The sequence below is a fragment of the Thamnophis sirtalis genome, unplaced genomic scaffold (genome assembly GCF_051295495.1).
Source record: "Thamnophis sirtalis isolate CommonGarterSnake01/CBP01778 unplaced genomic scaffold, rThaSir2_p1.2 scaffold_3, whole genome shotgun sequence".
Classification (NCBI taxonomy): domain Eukaryota; kingdom Metazoa; phylum Chordata; class Lepidosauria; order Squamata; family Natricidae; genus Thamnophis; species Thamnophis sirtalis.
The window spans coordinates 1,834,628-1,859,200 of NW_028261383.1; the positions used below are offsets into that span (position 1 = coordinate 1,834,628).

General features: G+C 46.0%; 2 protein-coding genes across 2 annotated transcripts; both read left to right on the forward strand.

Annotated features, from left to right (window-relative positions):
* Window positions 1-1,218: 1,218 nt before the first annotated feature.
* On the forward strand, window positions 1,219-12,397 carry LOC148047016 (uncharacterized). The gene is given in 6 exon segments (XM_087707674.1): window positions 1,219-1,306; window positions 5,358-6,496; window positions 6,499-6,648; window positions 8,861-8,930; window positions 11,407-12,173; window positions 12,176-12,397. Coding segments are annotated over 5 exon segments (2,262 nt in total). The 5' UTR covers window positions 1,219-1,306; window positions 5,358-5,442; the 3' UTR covers window position 12,397.
* Window positions 12,398-12,480: 83 nt separating this feature from the next.
* LOC106555998 (uncharacterized) lies at window positions 12,481-13,155 on the forward strand. The gene has a single exon (XM_087711218.1). It carries the CDS (start codon window positions 12,481-12,483, stop codon window positions 13,153-13,155), a length of 675 nt encoding a protein of 224 aa, XP_087567344.1.
* The last annotated feature ends 11,418 nt before the right edge of the window (window positions 13,156-24,573 follow it).

Genomic DNA, 24,573 nt, shown 5'->3' on the forward strand with positions numbered 1-24,573 from the left:
ATCAGAAGATCCACACTGGAGTATGTGACCTGTACCAGTATTTGGACTGGCCAATCAATTCACACTGGGGAGAAACCCTTCAATCATTTATTTATTTCAAAATCTGCATTTAATTTTACCCTCTTTTGATGACAATTATTGCTTTAATAGCCAACTGTCAGCCCTATTCTTTCCGGACATCAAACATAGGCATATAAAAGAAGTTGTGCAAATCAGAGGGGGTCCAGAATTAAATATAAAAAAGACTAAGGACTATAGGTAGAACAAAGGCCTTTAGAACTGACAATGAAGTGGTGAGCAGATTCTGCCTTTTAGACTCAACCATCAACAATAACAAAAGTAGCAATCAAGAAATAAGCCCCACTCCACTTAGTAGAGTGTTGTAAAGGCCTTTGAAAATATATTTAAATGATGGGTCTCTACCTGCAATAAACAGAACTGTGTAAGGCATGATTTCCTATGAACAGAACAGTGTAGAATAGAAGATAGAACAAAACAGAAAATGGAACTTAAAGAATATCAAGAGTATTGTAGAGTAGAAAGAATGGAATATAATGCAAGTAAAATTTGAACTTAAGACGGAAAAGAAGAGGAATGATACCCCTGAACATTCCCCAGTCTTGTTCTGTGGGTGGCCCTAGTAGCACAACTCCCATCACACCCTGCCTTCACATATTTGGGATACCATTTCAAGCCAGTTTCTTTGCGGTAGTGGTGAAGTCCTTAGAAGCCCGAGGGATAATGTCCCTGTAGGGATGTTAATGGTGATATTCCTGTAACTGGCCTTGTGAATTTCCCTGTTTCCTGGGTTGCCGTGGAGACCATTGGCCACCTTAAGATAGCTGAACTTCAACTCCCAGAATGCTCCATGCTGGCTGGGGAATTCTGGGAGTTGAAGTTCACATATATCTTAAAAGCTGCAAAGATTGAGAAACGCTGCCCTAGACTAACTTGATGCATTCAACCCCTCAATCTGGTTACAGCTTCGCACAAACCAGGTGCCTCTGTCCGGCCTTAGGTCACCTGTGGGGAGTTAACTTACAGACCTGGGGTGAATCCTTCATGCCCCTCCCTCCCCTTTTTCATCAAGCCTCTTCTTGCTCTCAGCTTCGAAAGAGTTAAGTAGAGGCGATGGATTCCTAGAGAGGAAGAAAATTTGGGGTGGAGTTTGAGGGCGGGGGAAAGAAGAGAGCGCCAAAGGCTCCTCCCATTCCGATCTCCTCTGAATGCTGCCTGGTCGGGACTCTGCCAGCGACGTTTGCAGAAGGGGCTGAGATTGACCCTGCTCTCCCTCCGGGCGTTTCTGGTGCGTGGTGTGCGTGTGGGGAAGGGAGGTGCGGGGTTGGGGGATCGGGCCCTTGGGGTCCCCACTTCACGGCGGGTGGGGAGAAAGTACCCTCTCTGCACCCGCCTTGTGCATTGCAGCAAAGCGACGCTGCAGAGAAGGAGGAAGAGCGCTGGGAAGCCTCCCCCCCAAAAAAGATCTTGCAAATAAAAGATACAGTGGGAAAGGATCGTGTTCGTACAACGTGTCTGTGGTCTTCTCTTTTCCATGCATTTGGACAAAGCGAAGCCGCAGAGGAGGGAAGCAGGGAAGAAGAGAACTGGGAAGCCACCCCACCCGAAAGAGATCCCAAAAATAAAATATTGGAGCCCCCCCCCCCCACAGCAGAAGAAACAAGGGGATTCGTGGTCTCCCCTTTTCCATGTCATTGGGGGGGGGCAGCTTAGCTCTGGTTTTCCGTTTGATTGCTGCCTCCTCCCCCGCTCCCCCTCCCTTGCAGGTTTTGGATGGAAAATCCATCTGGTTCAGTTCCAAGGCAGGAGAAAGACGGTGGAAATAAAATGGATCCAGGAGGGTGATCGAAAAGAAAGTCCTTTTATTGGTGAACAGAAAACACCAGGGTTTTTGTGGTTCTGGTTACAGCTGACATAAGGGAATTGAGGGTGGGTGGGTTTGTATACCCTCTGGATTCCTGTGGAGGTCATGGCTTGCTCTCTAGGCAAAAGAGGAATGCAAATCCTAGATCACTGATGGCTAACCTTTTCCAGACCGAGTGCCCAAAGTACGTGTGTGAATACGTGTGCACCCAAAATGCAATGTGCATGTGCCCCCCTCGCATGCACCTTCCCACGCATGCACTGCAGGGACCTGAAGACCAGCTGGTGGGCGGGAGGTGTGCGTGCATGTGCAACTGAGCTGAGCTGGAGCGACAACTCGCATAGCCACAGAGTGGGTGCTGTTTGCCACCTCTGGTACGTATGCCATAGGTTTCACCATCAAGGTCCTAGATGTTTGTTTGAACTAACTTGGTCAACTTTCTTTGTTGTTGCTTATCTCAGTTTCTGTCTTGACCCAGTGTTTCTGAATGAGTTACCAAATCTGCATTTCTAAAAGCTGGCCTCCTTACTTTCTGCTTGGGGGACAGGGAAACTGGGGCTGGTTTCTCCCTCCCTTAAGTCTTTTTTTCCATTTCTCCTTTAGGGGAAATACTTTATCCTGCCTTTAAAAAAAAAAAAAAAATTTCCCAAACTATTTCATTCTTGGGGGAGAGGGGCACAGGGTTTAGTCAATGTCTTACTAGGTGTGAATCAGATTTATTGGATGCTTTTCTTCAAAAAGGGGCAAAGCCGCCTTTAGTTTTCCTATCTCCCGTATAATTTTAGCTGTTGGAGCCTTTTTTTAAAAAAAAAATTGTAACCCCTCCTGCTCCTCATGACTTCTGGGGGTGGGGGGAAGGGGAAATGCATAAAATCAGAAGTCCATTAAGCCAAAACAATCCTTTCTAATAATATCTTTCCCCCCCCTACTCTATACTTAATTTATTACCCCCCCCCCCAAGTGTCAAGGTAGAGGGGCTGGATCTGTCTCTCTGTGTTGTGAGTCAGGCATCTAAACAGCAGGTGTCACTTAATTTGCAGCCAAAGCTATGTATGAGGTCTTCCGCCTTGAGCAGAAGGTTGGACTAGAAGATCTCCAAGGTACCTAGCCTATGATTCTAAAGACTCCAAGACTAGAGAATTTGCTTAAAGTAAGTTTGTGTGTGTGAGTGTGAGAGAGAGATAGAGAGAGGGAAGGAGGGAGAGAGAGAGGGGGGAGATAGAGATGTGGGTTCTTGGGAGTGCATTTTGGAGAAGTCAAAAGAAATGTTAAAAGGGAAATGGGCTTGGGAGTAAAGTCCAAATGAAATTGTGTCTTTAGGGTAAGGAGATGTGAAGAACTTTCAACTGCAGGTTTCTAACAATCTATTAAAATGAATGTCTAGAGCCGTGATGTGTGCGCTGGCCTGTTAACTTCGGTCTTCTTTTAAGGCAGTTTTTTGCCCTCCGGAGGCTTCAGCCTCCAGGTGGGGCTGTTTTCATCCTCCCCAAGCTCCTAGAAAGCCTCTTGAGCCTTGGGTGGGTGGAAAACAGGTCCATCGTGTGCCAAAAGCGGTGTGTGTGTGTGTGTCCCGAATGCATGCACACGGGTGTCGCACACATAGCATTATGGGTGTGGGCATGCCCGTGCACAACCCCCCTGCACTCCCCCCGCTTTTAGCACGCGATGGGAAAAAGGTTAGCCATCACTGGTCTAGACGCTTAAAGCCGCTCTTTAACTCATTAGTCCAGAGGGAGAAAAGGAGATAAGAGTCCCAGAGAGGGTCTTGGCTTATTTTGCTCAGGAATGACAGAATAGAAAGAGATTTTTATAAATGGACTTTGGAGGGACAGGATGGCTCAGTGGCTAAGACACTGAGGTTGTCGATCAGAAAGGTCGGCAGTTCGGTGGTTTGAATCCCGAGTGCCACATAACGGAGTGAGCTCCTGTTACTTGTCCCAGCTTCTACCAACCTAGCAGTTCGAAAGCATGTAAAAAAAATAGCAATAGCAATAGCAGTTAGACTTATATACCGCATCATAGGGCTTTCAGCCCTCTCTAAGCGGTTTACAGAGTCAGCATATTGCCCCCAACAACAATCCGGGTCCTCATTTTACCGACCTCGGAAGGATGGAAGGCTGAGTCAACCCTGAGCCGGTGAGATTTGAACAGCCGAACTGCAGAACTACAGTCAGCTGAAGTAGCCTGCAGTGCTGCATTTAACCACTGCGCCACCTCGACTCTTTGCAAGTAGAAAAACAGGAGCCAATTTTTGTGGGAAGGTAACAGCATTCCATGCGCATTCGGCATTCAGTCATGCTGGTCACATGACCACAGAGATGTCTTCAGACAGTGCTGGCTCTTCAGCTTTGAAACGGACATGAGCACTAGCAGCTGGAGTCAGGAACAACTAGCACATATGTGCCAGGGGAACCTTTACCTTGGAGGTCTTCTAGTCCAACCCCAGGAAAACTGAGGATGCCAAAATCTGAGTGGAGGGCCTGGGAAAGGTGTCAGAATAACACTTAGACAGGGCCTTAGGGGAGGGGGGAACCCTATACAATTTCGTAGAAATGGCTGTCCAGTCTTTTCTTAAAAACCTCTAGTGATTGAGAACCCAGAATTTCTGGAGGCAAGCAGTTCCACTGATTAATTGTTCTCACAGTCAGGAAATTTCTCCTTAGTTTTAGGTTCCTTCTCTCTTTGTTCCGTTTTCATCCATTGCTTCTTGTTTTGCCTTTTGCTGCTTTGGAAAATACATTATTCCCCCCCCCCCCTCTTTGTGGCAGTCCCTCAAAAGCATGTTTTGTGACCTGCCTATCACACTCGGGCAAAGCATGTGAGCCATTTCCTCCTTTCAGTGGGCCATGAAAGTACATCTATATAGTATGTAGATGCAGATAATAAAGCCGGGCGTGACAAGGAGTGGCTGGGAGGAGAGGGGCGAGGCCCAGGCATGTTGATGAGAGGCTAGGCGAGGCGCCCCTTGACATGAGTGACATTGAGTTGACCATGTTCACCCAGTCACATGACCAGCCAGCCACCCCCTAACAAGCCCGTCATTAGGGCAGATAAACTGGTGGTTAAATTATTTGAATTCCACCACTTCCCCAGTCCTCTACTTAAGGTACTGCCCTGGCATTGCCCCTTTGTATGGCCCTGATGTGGCAGCTGAGACTTCTGGGGGCAGCTGCATCTGGAGTGCAGCACTCCTAATTCATACGTGGCTTGTGATGGACCTCCAAGGTCTCCCCCATCCCCTTCAGGCACCCCTCCTCCACCTCTTCCCTGGACCACTCTTAACAACCCACAATATCACTTAACAACTACTATAATAAAAAGGGGCTCTCTCACTGGAGATTTTGTCTAGAGTGTTCCAAGGTCCTGCAAAGAGGGTTGGATTGGGAGACCTTCCTAATCCCTCCCAAGTCTCAGATATTGTGAAACTCTTATCTTTCTCAAAATATTATTCTGCATTTCTTTTTTTTCCTAACAGAGGGTAAAAGATTGTGACCAAAGATTTACCTGCAACTCTCAGCATAAAATAGAAATTCAGCCCAAGGCAACGGCCGTCAGAAGTGATGGAGCCTGGGAAACTCTTGGATGCCCCATCAGACACAAGCAGCACTTTGAAAAACCACAAAAAAACACATGAATGTTCAGAGTGTGGGAAATCCTTTAGTCTCAGGTCCCTCCTTTTGACCCACAAGAAGGTCCATGAGGGAAGTGGATCCAGTCAAGACCTGGAATGTGAGAAATCCTTTTCTGGAAAAAACTGCAAAGATCTTGGAAGCCCCCCAACACTAAACCCCTATAAATGTGAGGAATATGAATTATGCTTTGGTCAAAGTTCACACCTTTTTACTCATCAGAAAACCCACACTGGAGAGACACCTTATCAATGTCTGGAATGTGGGAAATTTTTCTGTGAAAAAGGCACTCTCAGAAAGCACGAGAGGATTCACACAGGGGAGAAACCCTACAAGTGTTCGGAATGTGGGAAGAGCTTTTCTCAGAATTCAGGTCTTTGGCAACATGAGCAGATCCATGCAGGAATCAAACCTCACAAATGCTTGGAGTGTGGAAAATGTTTCACCCATAGTTCATCTCTTCGGAGTCATGAGAAAACACACCGAGGGGAGAAAAATGAAAAGTGCCTCGAATGCGGGAAATGTTTTACCTTGAAATCAAACCTGCTGAAACATCAGAGACTCCACACTGGAATAAGACCCTATGAATGCTCAGAATGTGAGAAACGATTTCTAACTTCTTCTGATCTTCTGACACATCAAATGGGGCACAAAGACGAGAAACCATATAAGTGTGGGGAATGTGGGAAAGGTTTCCTGGAACTAAGGAAGCTTCAGAGTCATGAGAGAACCCATACAGGGGAGAAGCCATTCAAATGTGTGGAGTGTGGGATGTGCTTTTCCTTAAAATACAATCTTGTCAGGCATCAGAGCGTCCACACAGGAGAGAAGCCATACAGATGCGGAGAATGTGGAAAATGTTTTGCTCAAAAGGGATACCTTTGGATTCATTATAAAACCCACACAGAGGAGAAGCCCTTTCAGTGCAACAAGTGTGGACAATTTTATCGTAGCATAACAACCCTTAAAAAACATGCAAAGCTTCACACGGGGAACGAAATTTCAAATGTTTAAAGTGTGGGAGAACATTTGCTGATTCATCTTCCCTTAGAAGTCACAGCCAAATCCATACAGGGGAGGAGCCCCAGTCACATAACTTTAAATTTAAGCATAATTTTCAAGAAGAACCTGGTTGTTGTTAAGGGAATTTCAGCTAAATGGAATGGGGGATTATATACTTACGTTGTTAGCTATTTTTGTCCATTGGATCTGAATTATTGTTGATCAATAGTAGAGCTGAAGATTTAAAACTAGACACAAAAATAGTTTTTTCCATCGCCTTTACTGCTAAACAAATAATTCCCTCAACATTGTCAAACTATTTACTAAGTTTGCACTACTATTAATCTTCTCATTGTTCCTATCACCCTTCTCCTTTGACTTATGACTGTTAACTTTTTTTGCTTGTGTCCTTACGATTTATATTGATTGTTTCCTAATATTCAATTGCTTATTTGTACCCTATGACTATCACTAAGTATTGTACCTTATGATTCTTGACCAATGTATCTTTTATGTACACAGAGCATATGCACCAAGACAAATTCCTTATGTGTCCAATCACACTTGGCCAATAAAGAATTCTCTTCCTATTCCTATTCTATTTTATTCAGAATTCTATTCGCAGGTTGTGAGGTCGCAGTTTGAATTATGTAATATTCAGTTTCTTCTTTACTGTGATATTTCATTAATCACATACCATATTGCATTAAATTGCCCCATATTATAACTTTTCTTCCCACTCTTGTTAAGTGAACCGTTGCAATTGTTAAGTTAGTAACACGGGTATTGAGTGAATCTGGCTTCCCCATTGACTTTGCTTGTCAGAAGATTGCAAAAAGGGATCTCGTGACGCAAAGACACTGCAACTGTGATAAAACTAGTTGCCAAGCTTCTGAATTTCAATCATGTGACCATGGGGATGCTGCATTGGTTGTAAATGAGAAAACAATCGTGTCATTTTTCAGTGCCCTTGTAACAGTCACAAAACAAACTCTTGTAAGTTGAGGACTACCTGTAGAAATTGAATGGGATATTTTTGTGGGATTCATTAACCTCACTAAACGAAACCTAACTTATTGCTTGCCCTGAACTGTGGTTAATTCTCTTCCCCTGTGTCCTCCATGAACTGGCATCTCATCTCAGCCCATGACAAGGTTGCAGGAATTGGCATCTCCAGAGGTTCTCATTAAAAAAAGAAAGAAAATCCAGTGTTTTGTGTGTGTGCGAAAAATTTCAGCTATAAATTAAATCTTAAAACTCAGTGGAAACTCCACAGTGGAGAGAAACCCTTTCAGTGCTAATGTCAACCTTCCAACTCAGTCATCCAGCAAGGAAAAATAATCCTGGCCCATTGTTCAACCAAAATAAAACTTTATTAAAACGGTTATAGAAGTAGTGAAGCTGGATCTGATATTTCCACGCACAATTAACTTTCTATTCTCCCTGGCTATCCCTCCCCCCCCCCGGTTATCAGTTAATGTCCAATTGGGTGCTTGTATATTGTTTGGGTAACATGCTAAGTTAAGAGTCGTGGTAGTGCAGTGATTACAAGGCTATATTGCAGGGTAACTGTCAACAGTCAGGAGTTCGACCCTGACCGGATCAAGGTTGACTCATCCTTCCCAAGTCGGTGAAATGAGGACCAAGATTGTGGGGGGAAACATGCTGACTCTGTAAACTGCTCAGTGAGGACTGTGAAGAGGTACATAAATCTAAGTGCTATTGCTATCAGAGAGTGACCATACCAGTGTTTGGACTGGTCAAGCAATTCACATGAGATAAACTGTTCAACCGTTTATTCCCCCCCCCCCCAAAAAAAAATCTGCATTTTTCCTTATTTTGATCACAATGATTGCTTCAGTGGCTGTCAGGCCTATTCTTCTCACTCATCAAACAGGCATATAAAATAAGTTGTACAAATCAGTGGAGTCCAGGATTAAATATAAAGACCAACTGACAACAATAGGTAGGACAAACCCCTTTAGAACTGACAATGAAAATATCAAAGTTGTGAGCAGCGTCTGCCTTTTAGGATCAACCATCAACAGTATTAGCAATCAAGAAATAAGCTCCCATCTAGCACTTGGTTGAGCAGCCATAAAGGCCTTTGAAAACATTTTTTAAATGCCATGAGTCTCTACCTACAATAAACAGAATTGTGTAATGCATGATGAACAGAATAGAGTAGAACAGAATAGAGAACAGAAAATGGAACATAAAGTATATCAAGAATAGAGTAGAATAGAAAGAATGGAATATAATGCAAGCAAAAGTTGAACTTAAGCAGGAGAGGAGGAGGACTGATGTCTCTGAACTTCCCCCATTCTGGTTCTGTGGGTGGCCCTAGTAGTACAACTCCCATCACACCCTGCCTTCGCATGCTTGGGCCACACTTTTGAGCCATTTCCTTTGGAATGGTATTAAATCTTTAGAAACCTGAGGCATAATTACATCCCCTGTAGGAATGTTAATGGTGATATTCCTGTAATTGGCCTTGTGAATTGCTCGGTTGCCATAGAGACCTTTCGCCACTTGTAACATATGTGAACTTCAACTCCCAGAATGCCCCGTGCTGGCTGAGGAATTCTGGGAGTTGAAGTTCACATATCTTAAAAGTTGCTAAGATTGAGACACAGTGCCCTAGCCTAGGACTAACCTGATTCATTCAAGCCCCAAATCTGGTTACAATTTCGCACAAACCAGGTGCCTTTGTCCGGCCTTAACTCGTGTGGTGTGGTGTGGTGTGTGTGTGTGAGAGAGAGAGAGAGAGAGGGAGGGAGGGAAGGGAGGGAGGGAGGGAGGGAGAGAGAGAGAGAGAGAGAGAGAGAGAGTGAGTGAGTGAGTGAGTGAGTGAGTGAGTTACAGACCTGGTGCGAATCCTGATTGTCCCTCCTTCCCCCTTTTCATCAAGCCTCTTCTTGGTCCGGTCTTCGAAGGAGTTAAACAGAGGCGATGAATTCCTAGAATGAAAGAAAATTTGGGGTGGGGTTTGGGGACTTGTGGGTGTGGGGAGCGGAGGAGAGAAGACAATGCCCAAATGCTCCTCCCATTCCAGGTCTCGTCTGAATGCTCCCGGGGCGGGATGCTGTCTGCGGCGTTGGCGGAAGGGGGCTGAGTCTGGACCCTGCTGTCCCTCCGGGGCCGGCCTTCCTGGCGCGTATGTAGGGTGCGAGTGGGTGGTGGTACCGGGCCCTTTGACGGGGGTGGGGGAAACACCCGCTGGCTGGTGGGTTCCTTCCACCCGCCTTGTGCATTTGGGCAAAGCGAAGCTGCAGACGATCCAGGGAGGGGAGGAGGGAGGGCGCTGGGAAGCCCCCCACCCAAAAAAGATCCGAGCCGTTCCTGCAAATAAAAGATCAGGTGGGGGAGGGGGCGCCTTTGCAGAGCAAGCAAGAGGGTCCGTGTGGTCTCTCCTTTTCCATGTGGCGGTGGGGGAGCAGCTTAGCCCCCCCCTTCCATCGGTCTCGCTTTCAATTTGATTGCTGCCTCCCCCCTTTCCCCTCCCCCCGCGCCCCCTTGCTGGATTAAAAATTCCAGGGGTGGTGGTGGTTCAGTGTCTACTAGGTAATTGGGTGTTTTTTTCTTTCAAAAGGGGACAAAGTCGCCTTTTGTTTTTCTTATCGCTTGTTTATAGCTGTTGAATCGCTTGTTTATAGCTGTTGAAGCCCTGTTTTATTTTTATTTCAACCAGCCCTGCTCCTCCGCATGAGTTTTAAGTGAAGGGGGGGGGGTAGGAAATGCATAAAATCAGCAGTCCATTCAGCCAAAACAATCCTTTCTCATATATTTTGCTTATGTTTAATTGATTACCCACTCCCAAGTGTAAAGCTGCAAGATAGACAGACTAGATCCCTCCCTACTACAGTAATCAGGTTTCTATAGCTGGAGGTGGATTTGACCTCAGGTGTCTCTCCTTCCTTCCTTCCTTCCTTCCTTCCTTCCTTCCTTCCTTCCTTCCTTCCTTCCTTCCTTCCTTCCTTCCTTCCTTCCTTCCTTCCTTCCCTCCCTCCCTCCCTCCCTCCCTCCCTTTCTCTTTCTTTTCTTTTCTTTTTACTCTCTGTCTCCTTCCTCCCTGCCTGCCTTCCTCCCTCTCTCAGAAAAAGCAAGAAAAGGGGAGAAGAAACGGGTTGCTTATGCTAACCTCAACTCTCTTTGCTCCTCTTGGCTTCTGTGATGCCTTAATCTTTTGCGTTGCCTGAAGGTAGTCCTTGACTTACAGCTACAATTGAGATTGGAATCCCGCTTGTTTAGCAAAGCAGTCATTATGTGAGATATCGCTTGACTGCTGTGATCAAGAATTGTAATTCTGCATTCACTGTTGCAGTTGTTAAGTGATTTCATTGGTCATTAAGTGGATGGAGCCCCGGGTAAGACGCATGGGTTTGTCTCGTGGGTGGGTGGGAAGGAGATAGGGGAAGCCATTGGAGTCCCAGTGTTGGCCATTTTTGATTTGAGGGAGTCCTGCAGAAGCTTAGAAATGCTTAGGGACACATTGCTTAGAAACGGTATGGAACATGCAGCTTGGAGAATGGCACAAGGCTGCAAAGGCCACCAATCTGGGGATTAAGGGGCATTTATCGGTGGCACTGGGTTGAAATCCAGTCCTGGGGTCAGTGGCAAATGGCTGAAATGGCGATACTCCCCGGCTTCCACATAAGGCACCATCTTGGCACTTCTGCCCCATTGCAGGGCCCAGTTGGGGTGGCTGAGGCTTCTCAGGATGTTTTGCAGGAAGACCTTCATGGGCCCTCCTAAGTCTCAGATATTGTGATTCTCTACTTTTCTCCAAAGAAAATATTATTCTGCATTTCTTTTTTCCCCCGAACAGAGGGTGAAAGATTGTGACCAAATATTTACCTGCAAGACAACTAACAACAGATAATAGAAATTCAGCCCAAGGCTGCCGCCACCAGAAAGGATGATGGAGCCTGGGAAAATCTTGGATCCCCCATCAGACACAAGCAGCACTTCGAAAAACCACAAAAGTCTGGAATGTGGGACATTTTACTGTGAAGAAGCCACCTTCACAAACCACGAGAGAATTCACACAGGGGAGAAAAACAAAAAGTGCCTTGAATGTGGGAAATGTGAAGCGAGACTTCATACTGGAGAGAGACCCTATGAATGCCCAGAATTTGAACAATTTATAAATTCTTCTGAACTTCAGAAACACCAGAAGCGACACAATGAAGAGAAACCCTATAAATGTGGGGAGTGTGGGAAAAGTTTTCTTGAACAAAGGAAGTTTCAAAGTCACGAGAGAATCCACACAGGGGAGAAGCCATTCAAATGTGGGGAGTGTGGGAAATGCTTTTCCGAAAAACACAACCTTGGAAGGCATCAGAGGCTCCACACAGGAGAGAAGCCACACAGTTGTGTAGAATGTGGAAAATCTTTTGCTCGAAATGGAGACCTTTGGAGTCACCATAAAACCCACACAGGGGAGAAACCGTATCAATGCAATGAATGTGGAGAATTTTATCGCACCACATCAGCCCTTAGAAATCATATTAAAATTCATACAGGGGAACAAAATTACAAATGTTTAGAGTGTGGGAGAACATTTTCTAATTCATCTAATCTTAGAAGTCATAGCCGAATCCATACAGGCGAGAAACCTTATAAATGCTTGGAGTGCAATAAATGTTTTTCTCAAAAAGTAATCTTGTGATACATCAGCGAATCCACACTGGAGAGAAACCTTATCAATGTCTGGAATGTGGGAAGTTTTTCCGTGAAAAAGCCACTCTCACAAACCATGAAATGATTCACACAGGGGAGAAACCTTACAAATGTTGGGAATGTGGGAAGAGCTTTTCTCAGAAGCAAATCTTTGGGTCCATGAAAAGATCCACACAGGAATCAAACCTCACAAATCTATGAGTGTGGAAAATGTTTCACCGAGAGTTCATCTCTTCGGAGTCATGAGAAAACACACCGAGGGGAGAAAAACGAAAAGTGCCTCGAATGCGGGAAATGTTTTACCTTGAAATCAAACCTGCTGCAACATCAGAGACTCCACACCGGAATAAGACCTATGAATGCGCAGAATGCGAGAAACGATTTCTAACTTCTTCTGAACTTCAGAGACATCAGAAATGGCACAAAGAAGAGAAACCCTATCAATGTGGGGAGTGTGGGAAAGGTTTTATTTCGCAGTACCGTGTTCAGATTCATCAGAGAATCCACACAGGAGAGAAACCGTACAAATGTGGGGAGTGTGGGAAGTGCTTTATCCAAAAATGCGATCTTGGGAGGCATCGGAGGGTCCACACAGGAGAGAAGCCATACAGCTGTGTAGAATGTGGAAAATCTTTTGGTTATAAGGAACTACTTTGGAGCCATCAAAAAATCCACACAGGGGAGAAGCCTTATCAATGCGTCGAGTGTGGGAGGTTTTATCGTACCACATCAGCCCTTAGGAGTCATGTGAACATTCACACGGGGAAAAAGACTTACAAATGTTTAGAGTGTGGGAGATTGTTTGCTCGGTCATCTCTCCTCAGAAGTCACAGCCAAATCCATACAGGAGAGAAACCCCACAAATGCTCGGAATGTGATAAATGTTTTTCCCGAAAAGTTACTCTCTTGAAGCATCAGAGAATCCACACTGGAGAAAAACCATATAAATGTCTGGAGTGAGGGAAATCTTTCCTGCAACCTTCAGAAGTTTGCGTGCACACTGTAAATCATACAGGAGAGTGACCTTACAAATGTGTAGAGGGCGAGAAACCTTTTTGTTGTAAATCATAGCTAAAAATGCAGCAGAAAGTCAACAGCAGAGATACAACTCTTCAGTTGTGAACAAAATTAGGAATGCTTTTTTTCAATAGTCACGTCTCGCAATTCAGCAAAAACTTCACACCGTGGCAGAAATGAAATCCTACAATTGTTTAGAGTGGGGACAATGTTTTTCCTAGTCAAGTAACCTTAAATACCAATAAAGAGTACATAATCTAACAAAAGTGCATCCATGTTAATAAGGTTTGGCTCACAAGCAGCAATAGTAGTAACACACAAGTTACAAGTGTTGGGGAGTGTAGGTCAGGGGTGAAATGCTACCTGTTTGAACCAGTTGGCCCGAACCGGTAGTAAAAATGCTATAGGTTTGGACAAACTGGTTTTTCCGAAAATCAGCTGTGACGCCTGATTTATATTAATCTAAATATCTAAATCCATGGCACAGCGGATTCTCTCCCCCCCCCCCCCCCGGGTCACTTACCTTAGCTGGCACACTCGGCAGCTGGCTCTGCCCACCCACTTAGATGCTATCACATCCATTTTTGACCCTCTGCACATGCTCATATTACTACCGAACTGGTAGCAAAGGTAAGTTGATTTCTCTTCTGATGTAGTGAAATTTACAGAGGACACCTAGTCCTTGATTTATGATTAGGAGTAGATTCCCGGTCATAGTCATACTTTGTGGCGGCCACATGATCAGATCTGATTTTATGACATTTTTTGTGGTCAATAAGCAATAGGCAGTCCTAAGTATAAAACCACTCTTCCAAATTTGTGAACCCGATGAGTCTGCTATGGAAGATGTGGAGGACCCTGGGCAGGGTTCAGACTCAGAGCAGGGACCAGAGAGGCTGGTTGGCCACTAGGAGGCGCCTGAGGCATGGAGCAGTGGGGAAGATCAAAGGGAGTTTGTCCCTGACGCCAGGCAACAAAGGGCGGAGAAACGGTGACAGCAGTTATGGAGACAGACCCATAAGAGATAATCAAGCCCAGGTGGTTGTGGCTTGGCCCCTCCCAAGAGAGTATGTAAGAAGAGACTTTGGGAGGAGTCCTTTTGCAGGACACAACCGTTTGTAGTAATCTGGAGAACTTCCTGTCTGGTCTGCCTTGTGTTCCCGTGTCTGTTGGAGTCTGGGTTGCTGCCAACGTCTTGCCAGTGAGTTGTGTCTGGGCTTTCAGCCAACAGGATTATAATTGCTGTGAATAAAGAGTGGCAAACAGCTACGCCTGTGTCTGCGTTCATTACAGAGGGGGGCCAGAACACACACACATGCTAAAAATGTCTAAAAACTGCAAATTGTGATATAATGGCTGCAAGATTATGGAACTGGTTGCAAAAGCCATCCAGTTGCCAAGTGCTCATAATGTGGTCACATAACTTTTTTTGGGGGGGGGGGAACGACATTTTACAATGGCCAAAATTGGTTTATGGGCCATAAACACTTGAACAATTAAATGATTTTATAATTGGAGGACTACCTGTAAGGAAACCTTGATAAGCCCTGAAGCATTCACAAAAGGGCAAAATTGTATAAATGTTTGGAATATCCTAAAATACTGACTTCATTGAGACCTGAAGGCCCCAAAGAATCCACAAGAAAAGGAAATTGTGGGTTTGGTGTGTAGGAAATAGTTTTCTAGAATGTTTACCTGGGTCTGCAGGTAAAAATGCCCTCCCAAAAAACACCCCAGTGCTCACACAACTGGACACTCTTTCTGGGTGACAAACTGCATCAGCTTGGTGTGTGGAAAATCTTCCTTCAAGAAGAGGGAAATCCCCAATGCATCTGAAGGAAGAACAAGAAGCAATGGATGGACGCAGTGGTGGGATTCAAATATTTTTACTGCTGGTTCTGCTGGGCGTGGCTCAGTGGGCGTGGCAGGGGAAAGATACTTCAAAATCCCCATTTCCTCCTGGTCAGCTGGGACTGGGAGGCAGAGAATAGATGGGGGCGGGGGCCAGCCAGAGGTGGTATTTACCGGTTCTCCAAACTACCGTATTTTTTGAAGTATAAGATGCACCTTTCCCCCCCCCCAAAAAAAGAGAGTGAAAATCTGGGTGCTTCTAATACACTGAATACAGCATTTTTGGCCTCCTGAAACCCTGCCCCTTCTCAAAAATGGACATGCAGAGGGTTTGGGAGGCCTGCAAAGTGCTCCTGGGGGCTGGGGAGGGCAAAAATGGGCCATTTTTGCTTGCCCCCTCCACAAGCCCACAGGAGCACTCTACAAGCCTCCCAAAGCCTATGCATGCCGTTTTTATTTTATATTTTTACAAAAAATGGGTCTGTTTTTTGCTCGTTTTTGTCCCCCACCCCACCCCCCAGGAGCACTTTGCAAGCCTCTGAAACTCCCTGTATGCTGCATTTCCCACAAAAAATAAGGCATGCAGAGGGTTTGGGAGAGCTTTCAGAGTGCAAAAACTTTTTTAAAAATTTGCCTCTTCAAAATCTAGATGAAACACCCCCAGCAACTTTGTTTCCTGGGCTTGTTTCACTTGGTGCATCTTATACTCTGAAAAATAACAGTGCTCAAATTGTCCACTACCGGTTCATCAGAACTGGTCAGAACCTGCTGAATGTCACCTCTGGATGGAAGCTAATCAAGGAGAGAAGCAACCTAGAAGCAAGGAGAAATTTTCTGACAGGACAATTAATCAGGCCCACAGGGTGCTTAGACCTGGCACACATGGCTGCCCTGGAAACAGCAAAGGGCTGGCCTGTGTTGCCTCTGCCAGCAAAAACAGGGCTCGGGAGGGCTTCCTGCGGCCCTCCCCACCTCAGTTTTTCCTGGCAGCGGGTTGCAGGAGGCCATCACTGCCAAAAATGAAGCTCGGAAGGGCTTGTGAGGCCCAAGCTGTGTTTTCACTGGCAGAGGGTTGCTGGAAGCTGTCGCAGCAAAAAATGGAGCTCAGGAGCCCGTTTTTGAAGACAGAGTGCTCAGGCCATCACTGGTGCGCCTGACATGAGTGATGTCGAGCTGGCCACACCCACCTGGCCCCCTGAAGTCAAACCTCACCCAGATGCAATGAAATCGAGTTTGGCATCCGTGGTATACGGCTTCCTGCTCCAGCAGGGGGGTTGGACCAGAAGATCCTTCCAATTCTTGCTCTTCTGTTACTTTGTTTTGGTAATCCAGCATGGAAATTCTAGTAAGGTGAGCTATTTTGGCTTTATGTTCCTGAGAAAATTTTTAATCTGTTGCAATAGAATCAGAATAGAATTGGAAGGGATCTTGGAGGTCTTCTAGGCTGGCCCCCTCCTCAAGCAGGAGCCCTATCCCATTTCAGGCAAGTGGCTGTCCAGTCTCTTCTTAGGCAAGCTGGTTAATTGTCCACAGTTAAGAAGTTTCTCCTCAAGGTTGTTGTTTCTCTCCTTGTTTAGCTCCATTGTTTCCTGTCCTTCCCTCCGATGCTTTTTTTCTTTTACAGGCAGCAAACAATATCAGTCTCCTCATTGTCAGAATAATAAAACATTAATTGGATGGGACCTTGGCGGTTTTCTAATCCAACTCTCTGCTCAAGCAGGAGACCCTATACCATTTCAGACAGATAAGTGTGCCCCAATCTCTTCTCAAAAACCTCCAGTGATGGAGCACCCCCAATTTCTGAGTTCTTAAATTTCTCCTAGTCACCACCAGGATCTATGGTTACTGTTAAATACAAGCATTCTTTCTTTCTTTACTTACTTGTGTCATCCCTATCTAGCCATGAGGTGTCTGGTATCAAGGCAGGCCTTATGATGTCATAATACAAGCTTGGTCCTTTTCTCCTTGCATTGCAGTGCATGTAAGAAGCCACGTTGGCATTTGTGATGCAATTTTATTCATCACTTCCTCTACAACTGGTTTCATACCTCCTGAATTTTATGCCCAGTAATTTGTTTTAGACCTCAGACTGAATGGCCTCGCAGGGGTGGGGTGGAAAAAGGGTGCAAGGAAGAACTTTGGACAGTTACAATATGTTCTGTCGGCCCTGTTAGGTAGACCAAACCAGGAAATCAACTCTACAGGAAGTCAAAAGTCTTTTTTTCTCCCTGAGTTTGGAGTTATTGGCAGGATCATGCAGGTTTGAATAGGTTAATATTCCTCTTCTTCTCCAGTGAATCAAAGAAGCATCTGATTGAGTCTCTTCCAAGTGTTATCTCGTTTCCAGTACCTTTTGCCCGGATAATGATCTTGCATATTACCTCATCAAGGGCAATTTCCTTGCTTATTATAGGTAGCTCTTGACTTACAAGAGCTACTTTGGTCATTTAATGACCAAAGTTGCAACCACAATGAAAAAGCGACTTGAGACTCTTTTGTTATGCTTACAATCACTGCAGCATCCCCATGATCATGTGATCAAAATTCGGATGTTGGGCAATTGGGTCACATTTATGATGGTGCCATTGTCCCAGGCTGATGCAATTACCTTTTGTGACTTTCTGGCAGTCAATGGGGAATTCTCTTAACAACTAGGTTACTAACTTAACAACTGCAGTGATTCACTTAACAACCATGGCAACAAAAGTCATGGGGCAAAAATCGCCAAACAATTTTATCTATGGAGATTCTCCGTCATCCAGGTCATGGTTGTCCCAAAGGTGCTTTTTTTAGAGGCAACTGGACTTTCTTGCTTTTGTTTGAAGATGTTTCGCTTCTCATCCAAGAAGCTTCCTTAGCTCTGAAGAAGAACCTTCAGAGCTGAAGAAGCTTCTTGGATGAGAAGCGAAACGTCTTCAAGAAAAACCAGAAAGTTCAGTTGCCTCTTGGAAAAAAAGTACCTTTAGGGCCGCCTAACCATTGTCTTGCTTAGCAATGGGAATTTTGGGCTCAATTGTGGTCATATGTTGAGGACTACCTGTACACTTGTGAGAGGGATCTTGGAGTCCTAGTGGACAACTATTTAAATATGAGCCAGCAGTGTGCAGCAGCTGCCAAAAAAGCCAACACAGTTCTAGGCTGCATAAACAGAGGGATAGAATCAAGATCACCTGAAGTGTTAATAGCAATAGCAATAGCAATTAGACTTATAGCAATAGCAGTTAGACTTATATACCGCTTCATAGGGCTTTAGGCCCTCTCTGAGCGGTTTACGAGTCAGCATATTGCCCCCAACAATCCGGGTCCTCATTTTTCCCACCTCGGAAGGATGGAAGGCTGAGTCAACCCTGAGCCGGTGAGATTTGAACAGCCAAACTGCAGAACTGCAGTCAGCTGAAGTAGCCTGCAGTGCTGCATTTAACCACTGCACCACCTCGGCTCCTTAATACCACTTTTTAATGCCTTGGTAAGGCAACACTTGGAATACTGCATTCAGTTTTGGTCACCACGATGTAGAAAAGATATGGAGACTCTAGAAAGAATGCAGAGAAGAGCAACAAAGATGATTAGGGGAGTGGAGACTAAAACATATGAAGAACGGTTGCAGGAATTGGATATGTCTAGTTTAATGAAAAGGAGGACTGGGGAGACATGATAGCAGTCTTCCAATATCTCAGGGGCTGCCACCAAGAAGAGGGAGTCAAACTATTCTCCATGGCACCTGAGGGTAGAACAAGAAGCAATGGGTGGAAACTAATCAAGGAGAGAAGCAACTTAGAACTGAGGAGAAATTTCCTGATAGTTAGAACAATTGATCAGTGGAACAGCTTTCCTCCAGAAGATGTGAATGCCCCAAAACTGGAAGTCTTTAAGAAGATGTTGGATAGCCATTTGTTTGAAATGGTATAGGGTTTCCTGCCTAGGCAGGGAGTTGGACTAGAAGGCCTCCAAGGTCCCTTCCAACTCTGCTATTGTATTTTACACATTATTTGTGAATAAGCACCACTGTGTATCTAGAACAGCAGTCCTCAACCTTCATGGCTTGGCCCGGCACACTTAAACCCATCACTCATGCAAGTTGAACTGCTCCCTTCATGCCGTCTGGTCCCAAACAGGCCACAGCCTGGTAGTGGGCCACAGCCCAGAGTGTGGAAACTCCTGTTCTAGAATGCAACAGCTGGCTCCATAGCAGTGGTGGGATTCAAAAATTTTTACTACCGTTTCTGTGGGTGTGGCTTGGTGGGCGTGGCAAGGGAAGGTTACTATAAAACAAAGGTGTCCAAACTTGGGAACTTCCAAGACTTGTAGACTTCAACTCCCAGAATTCCCCAGCCAGCCATGCTGGCTGGGGAATTCTGGGAGTTGAGGTCCACAAGTCTTAAATGTTCTCAAGTCTGCTGCACAATATCCATTTCCTCCTGATCTGCTGGGACTCAGGAGACAGAGAATAGATGGGGGCGGAGCCAGCCAGAGGTGGTATTTATCGGTTCTCCGGAACTGGTCAGAACCTGCTGAATACCACCTCTGCCCTAGAAGGGTCCAGATGGGGTGGGTGGGTGGGTACAAATGACAATATTGTAACCTTGTGATCAAGCTCTGCCCATATTAGGTACATCCACAAGAAATGGTGTTTGCATTATGAATGCACAATGTTGTTTTCATTACATTGATGGCAGGCAGTCCTTGCTTACTGACTGCAGTTGGGACTGGAAATCACAGTGATTCAGTTAACGACCAGCATAAAAATGATAATTTCATTTTCCCTGGCCTTAAAAGACAGGGGAATTTAGTTTTAATAGGGGAGGAAAATGCTCTTCTGACACATGTAATTCTTATTAATTGTCAATATTTTGAGGGCTTGAAGAATCAGCCTTGACGCATAGAGAAAGCCCCATTAGCGTACTATCTTGCTTCATCCATCAAACCATGGCTTGTTTTAATTCTTTATTTGTTAAACCCAAAAGCAGCTAGGCAGGCAAGGTTGATGCGAGTTGCACCTGGTTTGGGACCAATTTCTGCTTAGTTTTCTTTCCTTTTTAGCTATTACAGGGAGATCTCAACGTGTGACCATATTTGAGCCCAAAATTTTGTGTTGCTAAGCAAAACAGTGAGTTTGCCCCCCCCTTTCCCTTCCCTTTCCCTCCAGTTGCTAAGTGAATCACTGCAGTTAAGTAATATGGATGTTAAGCGAATCTGGCTTCCCCGTTGACTTTGCTTGTCAAAAGGCTGCAAAAGGTGATCATCGTGTGACTCCGAGACAGTGCGACCGTCATAAATATGAGTCAGTGGCCAAGTTTCTGAATTTCGATCATGTCAAAAGTGATCATGAGTGTGAAAAATGGTCATGTCACTTTTGTCAGTGTAGTGTGGTATTTCTGAATGGTCACTAAATCATCATCTTCATTTAACGACCCTAAAATCCCTTGCTGGGTGGAGCTTGGGCAATTGAATGGAGCAGAGTGTTTTAATGGCCGGATGCCCGTCCTGTCGCCAATGCCGAGTTTTGTTCAGCAGTTTATATTCTCGGTGTGCCCAGAAAGAGAAATATTTGCCTCTGCCTAGGATCGAATTCACAGCCTCCTGATTGTGGGGGAAGAGCTCTCCACCTCTAGGCCACCACACCAGTCCTTTTGAACAGTCACTAAATGAACTGTTGTAAGTCAAGGACTACTTGTATCAGCTGCTGTAGACCACGATGGCGAGCCTATGGCATGCATGCCAGAGGTGGCACACAGAGCCCTCTCTCTGCGCATGTGCACCATCAGCAGCTGGTCTTCCGGTTTCCAGCACTCCCATGCACATGAAGACCAGCTTGGCGGAAACTGGAAGTGCAGCTGGCCAGTGCATGCATGCACACCGGGCAGCTGCTCTTCCGGTTTCTGGCCAACTGGTCTTTATGCGCATGGGAGTGCAAAACCCAGAAGACATGCTGTTCTTCTGGTTTCCGGCACACATGTTCTGGTTTCAGCACTCAGTGCCGAAAAGGTTTGGAAACACGACGCTATAATGTCAGTCATACCATGTGTGACTTCACTGTAAAATCACACAACATGACGTGCGATTTGTCCCCTCCCGCTGTAGACTAGGCTTGTGCACGACCCTGCCTTTTGTACGCTTCCAGGAAAGCTGTCACTCAAAAGACCCATCCGTAATTCCATGCTTTTAGTATAGGAGATTAATCAGTTAACTATCCGAGAAGACATACAAAAATGAAATTACAGAGAAAGAGGGGGGGGGGGGACACACAACCAAAATACAAAGAGCAAAAGCTGCATGTAACTCATTGGATTTCCCTTAAAACATGCATGGACTGGCACCGTTTAAACAAGAAATGCTGTGGGAAAGCAGACTGCGGCTCTGGACGCTAAAGCTGAATTCTCAGCAACAAAGCTCGCTTGCCCGCTAGCTTGTGCAGCCCGGTTCCGAAGAGCTTGCTGCCCAGGAGTGGGCCACACAACCCGTTGGGGAGGTGGTTGGGGGGACTCCTAAATCGATTCACACCTCTCTTCTCCAATTCACGGTGCCTCACCTGAGCGGATCCCTATGATGGGGGAGGAGCTGCTTAAACACAGGATTACTACTCTACTTTTCCCATTAAACCCACTTTTCTACACATCTATCCAAAGTTCATCAACAACAACAGGGCTGGGCCCCGAGACAGGATCGACAGTTTGTTTCGAACCCAGAACCGGCCATCTTGTTTCAGAAGTTCTGCCAAACTCAGCCACAGTCCCGCAGTAACAAGCTCTTAAGGGCTTCGGCTGCTTGGTTTGGGGGCGAAGCAAAATCTGGATAAGGACACGCTTGAGCACGTCTGATTCACGTCGCTCCTTCTCCGTGTGGCGTACCTCACCAGCTCCAGCTTGCAACGTCTTTCTTTCCTTGCCACCGATGTCTTCAGGCGATGCCTCCCACTGTCCACCCTGCTTTCTTCCCCACCTCGCCGGGCCATCATCATCCTCCCCATTCAACCGCTTCCATTTGGACCAAGCCCATTCAGGAGGGACAAAATGGCCCCCTTTTGTTTCAGCTGTGCTGTGGTGGAATGTAGTTCAGAGTCACAGGTTGGTGGGGTTCTTGCATGGAGCAAAGAGACAACATGAGAGGGGGGGGGGTCCTGGGTGCTCTCTGAGCTTGCTGGTTCTCTTGCAGACATTTCGTTACCCAAACTAGGTAACATAATCAGTGCTAGTAAGGAGTGTCATTTGCTGTCAGTTTATATTTCAGTGTTGGTGGCGGTAGTACTAGAGATTCCTTGGTTGGGCTGTTTACTGTTAGCTTCTTTGGCAGTTTCTTGATGGGGGTATTGTTTACTTCTTTATTGTTGGTCCGATAGCAATGGCAATTAAGACTTATATACCGCTTCATAGTGCTTTTACAGCCCTCTCCAAATGGTTTACAGAGTCAGCCTATTGCCCAGGGGTGGGGCACGAAGGCCCTTATGACTCGTGGACTTCGACTCCCAGAATTCCTGAGGTACCCACGCTGGCTCAGGAATTCTGGGAATTGAAGTCCCCAAGTTGTAAGAGCCACGATAGCGCAGTGGTTGGAATGCAGTACTGCCGGCTACTTCTGCTGACTGCCGGCTGACTTCAGTTCAGCAGTTCGAATCTCACTGGCTCTGGGTCCTCATTTTACCTATTTCAGAAGAATGGAAGGCTGAGTCAACCTTGAGCCTGGTCAGAATCGAACTCCTGGCATTGAGCTGAATTAGCCTGCAATGCTGCATTCTCACTACTGCGCCACCACGTTATTAACCTTGGAATTAATACCAACTTTGGAGTTGATAAGGTGCATTAACTCCAAGGTTAACATCAGACCAACCACCAATACCATAATGAGACCAATCAACATCAGACAATCAACACCAGACGAACCATCAATACCGCAATTAAGAAACTGCCAAAGAAGCTAACAGAAAACAGCCCAACCAAGGAATCTCTAATACTACCGTCACCAACACTGAAATATAAACTGACAGCAAACCCCACTCTTTACTAGCATTGATGTTGTTACCTAGTTTGGGTAATAAAACATCTGTAAGAAAACAAGCAAGCTCAGAGAGCATCAAGAGCCTCTCATGTCAAACCTGAGCTCCAAATATTCTCCTTCATTAGAGACAACGTAGCTTGGAAGATTGCAGTCTCTAGATGAGCAATAAGAGATGAATTAGAAGCATCTCCTCCCGTGGTGTTATTGTTGACTTCTTGGCTGGATATCAACCTTGCCCGACTCGGGCACTTACCTGCATAGGTGTTCAATGTACTCTGCCAGGGGTGGGGCACGAAGGCCCTTACGACTCATGGACTTCAACTCCCAGAATTCCTGAGCTACCCCATGTTGGCTCAGGAATTCTGGGAGTCGAAGTCCCCAAGTCATAAGAGCCATGATAGCGCAGTGGTTGGAATGCAGTACTGCAGGCTACTTTTGCTGACTGCTGGCTGACCGCAGTTCAGCAGTTCGAAACTCACCGGCTCAGGGTTGACTCAGCCTTCCCTCGTTCTGAGGTGGGTAAAATGAGGACTCAGATTGTTAGGGGCGATAGGCTGACTCTGTAAAGCACTTAGAGAGGGCCGTAAAGCACTGTGAAGTGGTATATAGAAGTGCTATTTTTTATTGCTATAGGCCCCTACCTCTCTGCTAGGAGATGCTCCGCCTTCAACCTCTTCCTGCATCTCAAAGGTCCCAAAGCAACATTGCTCTCTGTGAACCTCTCCCACACACCCCGTCCCACGACCCTGGACTACATGCCGTCACACAGGCACAGATCAACGCACCTCATAGAGCTATATTTTGATAGACGCGCAGCCCGCTCAAAAACAGCTCTTCCCATGTAGATCCGTGCTCTGAACATTCTGCCCATCTCTACGATGGGCCTAGAGTTAAAACCAGAGGAAGCAACATTGCAGCATGGCTCAAACGAATCTTTGCAGGAAAATTGCTGTGAGATGTTGGCAGCCGTGGAAGCGAACCACAAGAAAAAAAGTTCCCTTTTGCAGTTTCTCAAACGATGCAACTTCTGTCGTTCAGGCAGATGGTTTGTCTTGCTGCCACCACCAAAAAAGGCTGTGCTGCTTGGATCCAGCCATGACACCCCCCTCCCCAAGTCTCAAAGAGGTGTGAGTGCTCCTAAACTGTCTGTGAGGTTAAGTTCGAGATCCCCACACAGCAGGCAGTCTAGAATGATGGGTGTTGTGGCCCGCCGGTGGCCAGCAGAGCTGGCAGCAGACTCAGACAGAGAGGAGGTTGGGGAGGACGATGGGGCAGTCCTGGAGTCTGGGGAAGGCTCTGCTGAGTGTCAGAGGCAGAGAGAGGGCCAGAACCGTATGCCAGTTATCAGCTGCCTTTGGAGTCAGACAGCAGTGAGGCAGACGAACAGCTGGAGCCTGTTCCCTGTGTGTGCATGCACAGTTGCCAGACGAAGGGAACAGCTAAAGAACAGGAGTCCACCTGGGAGTAAGGCCACAGGTGGACGATGAATGGCCCCTCCCAGAGGAAATAAAAGAGGAG

Coding starts and splice junctions, on each gene's coding strand:
- LOC106555998 (XM_087711218.1), top strand. CDS start 12,481: ATGCGGGAAATGTTTTACCTTGAAATCAAACCTGCTGCAACATCAGAG.